The 13111-nt window shown below is 38.1% G+C and overlaps 1 protein-coding gene across 1 annotated transcript; it reads right to left on the bottom strand.

The window, feature by feature from the left end:
* Positions 1-576: 576 nt before the first annotated feature.
* On the bottom strand, positions 577-1641 carry LOC122050319. The gene has a single exon (XM_042611238.1). It carries the CDS (start codon positions 1639-1641, stop codon positions 577-579), a length of 1065 nt encoding a protein of 354 aa, XP_042467172.1.
* Between the last annotated feature and the right edge of the window lie 11470 nt (positions 1642-13111).

Raw genomic sequence — 13111 nt, 5'->3', positions numbered from 1 at the left:
AGGTGAATATAAAAGGATATCATTGATAAACACCACCACAAATTTATCAAGATATGGTCTAAACACTCTATTCATGAGATACATGAATGCTGCTGGAGCATTGGTTAAGCCGAATGGAATTATCATGAACTCGTAGTGTCCATACTTGATTCTGAAAGCCTTCTTTGGTATATCTTCGGCCTTAACCTTCAGCTGGTGATAGCCTGACCTTAAATCAAGTTTTGAGAACACTATAACTCCTTTAAGTCGGTCGAAGAGGTCATCTATCCTTGGAAGCGGGTACCTATTCTTGATTGTGATTTTGTTCAATTCTCGGTAATCGACACACAATCTCATACTCCCATCTTTCTTCTTCACAAATAAGACTGGGGCTCCCCATAGAGATACGCTCGGTCTGATTTGCTTTTTGTTTAACAACTCTTGAAGTTGTTCTTTTAGTTCTTTGAGTTTTGTTGGGGCCATTCGGTAGGGTACCTTTGATATTGGCGTCACACCTAGTGCCAAATTAATTTCAAAGTCTACTTCACGGTCTAGAACTGTGCCAGGTAGTTCCTCGGGAAATACATCCAAGAAGTCTTAAACGATTGGAATTTCTTCTAGCCTAGTCTTGGTATTCTCTTCCACCTCACTTATCATAGCTAGATAGATTTCATCACCGCTCCTCATGGCTTTCCAAATCTGAGATGCGGACAGAAGCAATCTCTTTTCCTTGGCCTTGCCATGGTAGATGATTTCTTCTTGGCTTGAAGTTTGAAGTTTGACGCTCTTCCTGTGGCAATACACTAATGCATGGTTCTTGGCCAACCAATCCATTCCAAGAATGGCATCGAATGCAATCATATTTAGTTGAATTAGATCAGCTTCGAATGTATGATTACCAATACTGACCTGACAGCTTTGATGCAACTTATGAGTTTTGATGGCCTTATTACTGGACGTAGCTACTCTATATGGTTCACTAAGTATTTCAGCTTTGAGTCCTAACTTCATAGTGAATCTTTTAGATATAAAAGAATGAGTGGCACCACAATCAAACAATACATAGGCAGTTATTTTGTTGATTAGAATGGTACCTACCACCACATTGCTTACGTTGTCCACATCTTTTTGAGTCATGGCGAACACCTGAGCATTGGGCTTATTCTCCTTTGGTTTATTCTGGACTACAACAGAATTTGATACAACCCCTTGTTTCTTAGGTTCAGGACAATCCGTAATTCGGTGTCCCATTTTTCCACAGTTGAAACATACACCGGAGATCCTATGACATTCTCCAAGATGTCTAAAGTTACAAGTAGAACATGGCTTAATGCTTTGGGAGGGCAAAGTGAAAGAGGGTCCTTTGGACTGGCCACTTGATAGGTTGAGCCGTTTTAACCTTTGTTCACTTGGGGAAGATTGACTCGCGAGGGGTCGCTTGTTCTTGCCTTCTTCTTCATGTTGTTTGATGTCCATTTCGGCTCTAATGGCTACTCCCATCAGATCGGCGAAGTTAGTTGGCTTGTAGATTGCTAATGCTGATTGAATTTGGCTACTCAAACCCTTCTTGAAGCGATGTAGCTTCAGGGTGTCATCTGCCATGATGGTTGGAGCATAGGTCCTGAGCGAGTTGAACTTTGAGGTGTACTCCAGTACGGACATACCCGAAACTTGAGTGAAGTTTTCAAATTCACTCAGCTTCTGTAACCTAAACTCAGTCGGATAGTACTACTTCAAGAACATCTCTTTAAATTGTTTCCAAGTCACTGGTCCAACTTTAGTCATTGCTGGTGAAATGATTTCCCACCACTTGCGTGTCTTATCTTCTAGGAAGGTGTCACGATGTCCACTTTAAACACCTCCAGAATTTCCAGTAGTCAAAGTTGATTCTCGATATTCTTGTGCTAGTTTTGACCAACTTCTGGGTCGGGGTTGCCATCAAATGTCGGGTCTCTGTTCTTCCGAAGGGGCTCATAGTATTACTTAATATCACGTGGTTAGGCTTCTGTTGGTAGGTTGGGATTCTAGTTATCACTTGGGGTCGCTAACCCTTGTAGTGGGGTTGCTACGATGGTAGTGATGGCCAATAAATCTTCTCAACTTAGGCTAACTCTTGGGGGAGGGTTTGCATCTTCATTGTTGTTGTGGTTGGTACAGTTGGGGTTACAGTTGCTCCAAACGGGTCTGTCGGCCATTTCCTAAAATAAGATAAGCGAAATGGTTCATGATAGTTCCTATGAGAAGTTATAGACAATCCAAAACTTTCTTGAAATGGTAAAAACATGATTTCGGGGCCTAAATGATGGAATTCGGTAGAGAAATGACATGCGAGATTTTGGTAGAGAAATGGCATGCGACTTTTGCTAGTTAGGCCATTTTGGAGGCGCTAGCCATTTGTCGAAAATCCAACTTCGTTAGATTTGCGGACAAAACATCCCAACTGGATTAAAAACCTGGCTCTGATACCACTTCAATGTCATGCCCCGTGACCTAGGTGTGTTACACCGGCATTGCTTGCGAATATAAATACTCGAAAACAACAAGTCTCATAAAGTGCATACCAAACCAGTAATAATATAACCAAAATATTATCTTTACAATCCAAAAGTGGAAGCGTACAAATAAAGATAACAAGAACTAAAAGGACGAATCACTTGGACACAGCTTGATTACCAGCCCCAAAACATTTCTTGCTCCTCCTTTTCGACTTGTTCTTCGTCTTTATCTAGGGATGGGAGTAGGGGGTGAGTGCTTGGGAAAACACTCAGTAAGTGGGATCGATCAAACATAGCACGATAGAATACAAAACATAGCAAGATATTCAGAATTTATGATAAAAACATATTTCATGAAACATGACGAAACATAACTTAATCGAAAACATATACTTTTAGCAACACATTCAGAATTCATGATAGAAACACAACTTAATCGAAAACATAGCACTTTTAGTAAGACATTCAGAATTCATGATAGAAACATAACTTAATCTAAAACATAGCACTTTTAGCAAGACATTCGGAATTCATGACAGAAACATAACTTAATCGAAAACAAGATAAGATATGACAAGATATGGCCCTGATGCGGTGGGTAATAATAACTGATATATGGCCTCACCCTTTAGAAGAATTACATATAGGGGACTGATCAGTAATACCATGGAAAACAAGATGATTAACAGTGCTATATTTTCGATTAAGTTATATTTCTGTCATGAATTCTTAATGTCTTGCTAAAACTGCTATGTTTTCAATTAAGTTATGTTTCTGTTATGAATTCCGAATGTCTTGCTAAAAGTGCTATGTTTTTTTATTAAGTTGTGTTTCTGTTATGAATTCTGAATGTCTTGCTAAAAGTATATGTTTTTGATTAAGTTATGTTTCGTTATGTTTCATGAAATATGTTTTTGTCATGAATTCCGAATATCTTGCTATGTTTTGTATTCTATCGTGCTATATTTGATCGATCCCACTTATTGAGTGTTTTTTCAAGCGCTCACCCCCCCCCCCCCCTTACTCTCATCCCCAGATAAAGACGAGCAATAAGTCGAAAAGGAGGAGCAAGAAATATTTTGGTGCTGGTAATCAAGTCGTGTCCAAGTGATTCATCCTTTTAATTCATGTTATCTTTATTTGTACGCTTCCGCTTTTGGATTGTAAAGACCATATTTTCGTTATATTATTACTGGTTTGGTATGCACTTTATGAGGCTTGTTGTTTTCGAATATTTATATTCATGAGCAATGCCGGTGTCACGCGCCAAGGTCACGGGGCTTGACATTGAAGACCCAATTTTGGACATGATGATGGACCAATTTTGGACATGATGGTGGACACTAGTGGAGATACCTTTGAAAGTTATGTTAGGTTTGACTCCTAGAAATTTTAATACCATAAAATTTTACCCAAGTTTATGATTACTTTGTGTCATGTGTAGGTTTGGATCTTAGGGATTTCGGATGTTGGGTTTAGTTACTCATATGTTTCTTCTATGCTCTTCATCATGCTAATTGAATGAGTCACATGTTAATTTTATGTGTTTTAAATTTTTATTCTAGTTATATCTATGTTTTTCTTGCTTTCTAACAAGATGACTTAGTGAATAGTGAGTCATATGTTAAAATTTTATGTCTATGTTTCTTTTGGTTTTATCATGATAACATAATAAGTGATGTGTTAATCCTTTTATTTAAATTGGACTTATTCTAGCTATGCCTATGTTTCATGTGCTAAGTTGTAATGGTATAGTGACCTTTCACCTAGCCTTTTTAATGGATGACTTTTCATCTTGTCATGACCTTTCACCTAGCCTTTTTAATTGATGACTTTTCATCTAGCCATGACACTTCATCTAGCCATGACCTTTCACCTAGCCTTTTTAATGGATGACCCTCCATTTAGCCATGGTCGGCCTATAAATAGCCTAGGCATTGTCTCCCAAAGGCACACTTGAATCCTTTGAAAAACTTCCTATCCAAATGTTGTAGAAATTCGTCCAAACCTCATCCACATTTCGTGCAAGCCTCTGCCCAAGTTTCGATTAACAAGTGCAAGTTCAAGTTCTGTAAAATTTCTATCCATAACCGAAGAAGTTTCTGACCAAGTAAGTGGACTTTTTGTTTCGAGTATAGCTGTGGAATATGTTTACATTTCATCATTTTATATTGTAAATTCATTTCTTTTTATTCGAAGATGCACTGTTATGACTTAAGTTAGATATGGTAAAGGGAATTTTCGAAAACATAATAAGATATGACAAGTTATAACCCTGATACGGTGGGTAATAATAACTGATATATGACCTCACCCCTTAGAGGAATTACATATAGGAGACTGATCAGTAATACCATGGAAAACAAGATGATTAACAGTGATATTTTTTCGATTAAGTTATGTTTCTGTCATGAATTCTGAATATCTTACTAAAAGTGCTATGTTTTCGATTAAGTTATGTTTCTGTCATGAATTCTGAATATCTTGCTAAAAGTATATATTTTCAATTAAGTTATGTTTCTGCCATGTTTCAAGAAATATGTTTTCATCATGAATTCTGAATATCTTGCTATGTTTTGTATTCTGTCGTGCTATGTTCGATCGATCCCACTTATTGAGTATTTTCCCAAGCACTCACCCCCTTACTCCCATCCCCAAATAAAGACTAGGAATAAGTCGAGAAGGAGGAGCAAGAGATGTTTTGGCGCTGCTAATGAAGCCGTGTCCAAGTGATTAGTCCTTTTAGTTCATGTTATCTTTATTTGTATGCTTTCACTTTTGGATTGTAAAGACAATATTTTCTTTATATTATTACTAGTTTGGTATGCACTTTATGAGGCTTGTTGTTTTTGAGTATTTATATTCGCGAGCAATGCCGGTGTCACGCGCCTAGGTTACGGGGTGTGATATTGAAGTGGTATCAGAGCCAAGTTCTAATCTGATTGGGACGTTTGTACCCAAATATGACAAAGTTTGATTTTCGACAAATGGCTAGTGCCTTCCGAAATGATCTTGGAAAAAATCATGACCCCTTCATTGTGACGCATGCCATTTTTCTTCTGAATTCCATCGTTTAGGCCCTCGAAATCACGTTTTTGTCGTTTCAGAAAAGTTTTCAATTGCCTATTACTTCTCGTAGGAAAGTAAAAATTCGATTCCAGTAATCGATACTCCTCATTACTTAAGTAGTTATCTTTGAACTATCATGAACCATTTCACTTATTCGATTTTAGGAAATGACTGACAGACCCGTCCGGAACAACCGTAACCTCAACTGTGCCAATGACAACAACAATGAAGATGCAAACCCTCCCTCAAGAGTTAGCCTAAGCTGAGAAGATTTAATGGCCATCGCTACCATCGTAGCAACCACATTGCAAGGGATATCGACCCCAAGTGCTAACTGCTACTCGGAATATCGTATTGGTTCCCTTGTACAAAAATTTTGTGCAAGTCCTGAACCATTCCTAACAACCTATTGTGTTCTTTGAGAAATTAAATTTGGAATCACAAACAGAACTTAACATTATTGATTCCAAATTCAACTTATCTGTTCTTAGAGGTTTAAACTTGGATTGCAAACGATGCTTAACATTATTAATCCAAATCCACCCATGTTACAAATTTGATTAAATATTAATTTCATAGATCGGCTTCCAGGTTAAACATGGCGAGGCACTAGGCTTTCTTGGTTATGAGAGCATCCACCACTTCCTAGACAAAGCCTTTCAACGAAATTCAATATTTAATCTCCTTATAGTAACCCTAGGTTTAACCAATAAGAACAATCGAATCACAAGATCGAAAAACAAAAAAAAACACAAATCGAATCATAAATCTGAAAACCTAGAATCACTAGCCTCTTGTGTTTGGTATTTCAAGATCTAAACAAAAGGATGAACTAGTTATGATGCAGAAACAAATAACTAGTTATACCTTTTGTAGCTTATAGACCTCACGATCTTCTGTCGTATTCCTCTTCTTATCTCGGACGTCGTGTGAGCGACGATCTACCAAGACGAGAATCCACCCAAGCTTCCTTCTTCTCCAAGCAAGTTTCGGCCACCAACAATCTTCAAGAGATGAAGAACTTTCGGCCACCAACCAAGCTCCAAGGGATGCTAAAAAACAAAGCCTCCTATCTCTCCTTCTTCCTCTAACAAGATCTGGCCACCACCAAGCTCCTTGAGATGAAGATGCCGCCAGCCACACAAGGAAGAAGAATAGGAGAAAAGGAGGAAGAGAGGGTCGACCACCACCAAGGAAGATAAGAGAGGAATACTAGATCATATGTTATTGTAAGGTGAGGCACCTCTAACCTCTCTTTTATATTCCTTGGTCTTGGCAAATAAGGAAAGTTTTAATAAAAACTTCCTTATTTTCCTTGCCATTGAAAGGAAAATTTAATTAATAAAAAAAATTTCCTTTTCTTCTATTAATGGTCGGCCACCTCAAATCCTCCAAATAAGAAAAGTTTTAAACACAAAATTAAAATTTCCTAATTTGTTTCTGGAAATTTTTAAAATAAAAATTTATCTTTTAAAATTCCCTTCATGGTTGGTTATAAAAGGAAAGTTTTATAAATTAAAATCTCTCTTTTAAAACATGTGGTTTATTACAAAAAGGAAAGTTTTCTCCAAAATTAAAATCTTCCCTTCAATCTACAAATAAGAAAAGATATCAAACCTTTCTCTTAATCCTTTGTAGAAACTATAAAAGGTAAAATTTAATTTTAAAACTCTCTTTTAAAATCATGAGGATGATTACAAAAAAGGAAAGTTTTATCAAAAATTAAAATATTCCTTTTAACTACAAATAATGAAAGATATCAAATCTTTCTCTTAATCTTTTGTAGAAAGCTATAAAAGGAAAGATTTAAATTTTAAACTCTCTTTTAAAACCATGACTTCCACATAAGGAAAGATTTTAAAATAAACTCCTTTTATTTTTTATGTGGTCTACCACCTAAGCTTGGGCTCCAAGCTAGGGTCGGCCACACCTCAACCCATCCAAGCTTTATCTTGGCCGGCCCTTGCTTGGGCTCCAAGCTTGGCTTGGTCGGCCACCTTGGGATGGATAAGAAGGTAGGTTTAGGTGGGTATAAGACTTTATAAATAAGAGGCTACGACAGGGACCAAGAGGAGGAATTGGTTTTGGTCTCCCGATGAACTTGAGCTTCCCGTGTTCGCCCCGAACACCCAACTCGAGTTCATCAATAATATCTCATTCTACTAAAGAGTTATTATTGAACTACCGTACCAATCCCATATTACTATATGGGCTCCTTCTTATCATGAGTGTGTTAGTCTCCCTGTGTTTAAGATATAGAATGTTCACTAATTAAATGAGTTACTGACAACTCACTTAATTAATATCTAGCTCCAAGAGTAGTACCACTCAACTTTATCATCATGTCGGACTAAGTCCACCTATAGGGTTTACATGACAATCCTTATGAACTCCTCTTGGGGGCATCATCAATCTAGATTTCTAGGACACAATTTCCTTCTATAATCAACAACACATACTATAAATAATATTATTTCCCAACGTATCGGGCCTATTGATTTATCGAACTAAATCACACCCTTTGATAAATGAAAGAAATAAATACTAAATATATGCGCTTGTTATTATATCAGGATTAAGAGCACACACTTTCATAATAACAAAGGTCTTGTTCTTTTATACAATTAGTATAAAAAGAAACTACCTTAAATGGTCCTGTTCAATACACTCAAAGTGTACTAGTGTAATTTTCTAGTCAAGATAAACTAATACCAAATTACACTACGACTATTCCAATGGTTTGTTCCTATCCATCTTAGCCATGAGCTACTATTTATAATTTATAAGAAACTGATAACATGATCTTCTGTGTGTGACACCACACGTCATGTTATCTACAATATAAATTAATTGAACAACTACACTTAGCATATAAATGTAGACATTTGACCAATGTGATTATTTATTTCAAAATAAATGTTTACAAAACCTAAGCTTTTAGTATACACTCTAACACTAACCAGAATCCCAAGCCACCACCAGAAGCTCAACCACGTGGCATTAAGTACTATTATGAGTCTCTTCGGAAGAACAGAGCCTCAACGTTTGATGGCAACCCTGACCCAGAAGTTGGTCAAAACTGGCTCAAGAATATCGAAAATCAACTTTGACTACTGGAAATCCCAAAGGTGTTTAAAGTGGACGTCATGGCACCCTTCCTAGAAGATAAGGCACGCAAGTGCTGGGAAATCATTTCACTAGCAATGACTGAAGCTGGATTAGTGACATGGCAACAATTTAAAGAGATGTTCTTGAAGCAGTACTATCCGACTGAGTTCAGGTTATAGAAGCTGAGTGAATTTGAAAACTTTACTCAGGCTTTGGGTATGTCCGTACTGGAGTACGCCTCAAAGTTCAACTCGCTCGGGACCTATGCCCCAACCATCATGGCAGATGACACCCTGAAACTACATCGCTTCAAGAAGGGTTTGAGTAGTCAAATTCAATCAACATTAGCAATCTACAAACCAACTAACTTCGCTGATCTGATGGGAGCAGCCATTAGAGTCGAAATGGACATCAAACGGCGTGAAGAAGAAGGCAAGAACAAGCGACCCCTCACGAGTTAATCTTCCCCAAGTGAACAAAGGTTAAAAAGGCTCAACCTATCAAGTGGCCAGTCCAACGGAACCTCTTTCACTTTTCCCTCCTAAAGCATTAAGTCATGTCCTACTTGTAACTTCTGACATCTTGGAGAATGTCGTAGGATCTCCGGTGCATGTTTCAACTGTTGGAAGATGGGGCACCGAATTACGGATTCTCCGTCAGGTCAGTATTGGTAATCATACATTCGAAGCTGATCTAATTCAACTAAATATGGTTAAGTTCAATGCCATTCTTGGAATGGATTGGTTGGCCAAGAACCACGCATTAGAAGATTACCACAGGAAGAGCGTCAAACTTCGGGCTTCAAGCCAAGAAGAAATCCTCTACCATAGTAAGGCCAAGGAAAAGAGATTGCTCCTGTCCGCATCTCAGACTTTGAAAGCCATGAGGAGCAGTGATGGAATCTATCTAGCTATGATAAGTGAGGTGGAAGATAAGACCAAGGCCAGGCTAGAAGAAATTCCAGTCGTTCAAGGCTTCCCAGATGTATTTCCTGAGAAACTACCTGGCACAGTTCCAGACTGTGAAGTAGACTTTAAAATTAATTTGGCACCAGGTGCGACGCCGATATCAAAGGCACCCTATCGAATGACCCCAACATAACTCAAAGAACTAAAAGAATAACTTCAAGAGTTGTTAAACAAAAAGCAAATCAGACCGAGCGTATCTCCATGGGGAGCCCCAGTCTTATTTGTGAAGAAGAAAGACGGGAGTATGAGATTGTGTATCGATTACTGAGAACTGAACAAAATAACAATCAAGAATATGTACCCACATCCAAGGATAGATGGCCTCTTCGACTAACTTAAAGGAGCTACAGTATTCTCTAAACTCGATTAAAGGTCAGGCTATCACCAGCTGAAGGTTAAGGCTGAAGATATACCAAAGACGACTTTCAAAATCAGGTATGGACACTACGAGTTCATGATAATGCCATTCGGCCTAACCAATACCCCGACAGCATTCATGTATCTCATGAATAGAGTGTTCAGACCATATCTTGGTAAATTTGTGGTGGTGTTTATCAACGACATCCTCGTATATTCACCTAATGAAGAGGACCACAAAGAGCACCTTCGCCTTACCCTCCAGACACTGAGAGATAGGGAACTATATGCCAAATTCAAGAGGTGTGAATTTTGGTTAAAAAGCGTCACCTTCTTGGGTCACATAATCTCCGAAGTAGGCATTTCTGTAGACCCCAAGAAAGTGGAAGCAATTTTAGACTGGAAAAGACCAAAGACAGTAACAGAGATTCGAAGCTTTTTGGGCCTAGCTGGCTATTATTGAAAATTCGTTGAAGGATTTTCCTCGATAGCTATACCTCTCACCAAGTTCATACAAAAGAACTCCAAATTTAACTGGAGTGAAGAATGTGAGAAGAGTTTTGTAACCTTGAAGAAAAGGCTTGCATCTACACCAGTACTAGTACTACTCGCAGAGGATAAGAATTTCACTATTTATAGTGATGCATCAAAAGGAGGTCTGGGGTGCATCCTCATGCAAGAGGGAAGGGTTATTGCTTATGCTTTATGACAAATGAAATCATACGAGCAAAACTATCCAATGCATGACCTCGAACTAGCTGCAGTAGTATTCACGCTAAAAATTTAGAGATACTACCTATATGGTGCCAGGTGCGAAGTGTTTACAGATCATTAGAGTCTTAAGTATCTGTTTATGCAGAAAGAATTAAACATGAGGCAACGACGATGGGTGGAGCTCTTAAAGGATTATGACTTAATAATAATCTACCACCCAGGTAAAGAAAACAAGGTAGCTGATGCATTAAGTCAGAAGAGTATGGGCAAGACAATTTTGGCATTGCTCTCAGCACAACCATGCCTTCGAGAAACAATCAAGTTAAAGCAGAAGCAAGACCCGACGTTGGCAAGACTTACAGAGCAAATAAAAAAAAGGAAAAGCACCTGATCTTCAAATAAATGATAGCGGGATCTTATGGATGAAAGGAAGGTTGTGGGTGCCTGACATTGATAATCTTCGACAAGAAGTAATGTATGAGGCCCACAAATCAAGATTCTCAATCCACCCTAGCAGTACAAAGATGTATAGGGATTTGAAGAAGAACTTTTGGTGGAGCAGAATGAAGAAGGATGTTGGGGAATTCATCTCTAGGTGTCTAGTATGCCAACAGGTTAGAGCAGAACACCAATGACCTGGAGGACTTCTTCAACCTTTAGAGATTCCAGAGTGAAAATGGGAGCACATTTCCATGGACTTTGTGGTGGGATTGCCAAAGTCAAGACAAAGCCATGATGGAATATGGGTAGTGGCGGATAGACTCACAAAATCTGCACACTTCCTACCCGTTCACATAAATTATAATTTGGATAAGTTGACTACTCTATATATGGACAACATTGTGAGACTGCATGGAGTTCTGGCAAGCATACTATCTGACAGAGACCCAAGATTTGTGTCCCATTTTTGGCAAAGTTTTCAAAAAGCTATGGGGACTAAGGTCACTCTCAGCATGACTTATCACACTCAGACTGATGATGAAACTGAGAGGACAATACAGACACTCGAAGACATGCTAAGAGCATGTGCTTTGGACTTCAGCAGTAATTGGAGTGAGCACCTGCCCTTAATCGAGTTTGCCTATAATAACAGTTATCATAGCAGCATTGGAATGACCTCATACGAGGCTCTATATGGGTGCAAGTGTCGGTCACCTCTATATTGGGATGAAGTAGGAGAAAAAGCTATCACTGGACCTGAGCTTATCCAAACCACGATAGAAAAAGTGACTATTATCAAGGAACGACTCAAGGCTACTCAAGATCGACAAAAAAGTTAGGCTGATTTAAAAAGAAGACCAGTGGAATTTAAAAAAGGTGATAAGGCCTATATAAAGATTTTGCCAATGAAGGGAGTAGTTCGATTTAATAAAGCTGGGAAACTGAATCCTAGATATGTAGGGACTTTCAAAATTCTGGAGAAAGTGGGATCACTAGCTTACAAACTAGCATTACCATCGGATTTGTTAAGGATTCATAATATCTTTCATGTATCCCAACTAAGAAGATACATTACAGACCTGAGCCATATTCTGGAAACTGGACCACTCCTAGTCGAAGGGAACTTGAATGAAGAATTAAAATATGAAGAAGTTCCCATTCGAATTATTGACACCAAGGATCAAGTACTTATAGGAAGAACCATCTCATACGTCAAAGTACAATGGTCTAATCACACTGAAAGGGAAGCTACCTGGAACCCGAGAAAAAGATGCACAAGCATTACACATATCTCTTTGAAGATCAAGCGAACTCAAGTTTCGAGGATGAAACTTCCAATAAAGAGGGTGGGATGTGAAGACCTGATTTTGGATATGATGATGGACTGATTTTGGACATGATGATTGACACTAGTGGATATACCTTTGAAAGTTAAATTAAGTTTGACTCATAGAAATCTTAATACCATAAAATTGAACCCGAGTTTATGATTACTTTGTGTCATGTGTAGGTTTGGATCTTAGGGATTTCGGATGTTGGATCTAGTTACACATATATTTCTTCTATGCTCTTCATCATGATAATTTAATGAGTGACATCTTAATTTTATGTGTTTTAAAATTTTATTCTAGTTATATCTATATTTTCCTTGCTTTCTAACAAGATGACTTAGTGAGTCATATGCTAAAATTTTATACCTATGTTTCTTTTGGTTTTATCATGATAATATAATAAGTGATGTGTTAATCCTTTTATGTAAATTGGACTCATTCTAGCTATGCCTATGTTTCATGTGCTAAGTTGTAATGGTATGGTAACCATTCACCTAGCCTTTTTAATGGATGACTTTTCATCTAGCCATGACCCTTCATCTAGCCATGACCTTTCACCTAGCTTTTTTAATGGATGCCCCTCCATCTAGCTATGGTTGACCTATAAATAGCCTAGGCATTGTCTCCCAAAGGCACACTTGAATCCTTT

Source organism: Zingiber officinale, chromosome 3A (genome assembly GCF_018446385.1).
Source record: "Zingiber officinale cultivar Zhangliang chromosome 3A, Zo_v1.1, whole genome shotgun sequence".
In the NCBI taxonomy this organism is placed as follows: Eukaryota; Viridiplantae; Streptophyta; class Magnoliopsida; order Zingiberales; family Zingiberaceae; genus Zingiber; species Zingiber officinale.
This window is presented reverse-complemented; position numbering and strand designations above follow the sequence as displayed.

Coding starts and splice junctions, on each gene's coding strand:
- LOC122050319 (XM_042611238.1), bottom strand. CDS start 1,641: ATGTCCGTACTGGAGTACACCTCAAAGTTCAACTCGCTCAGGACCTAT.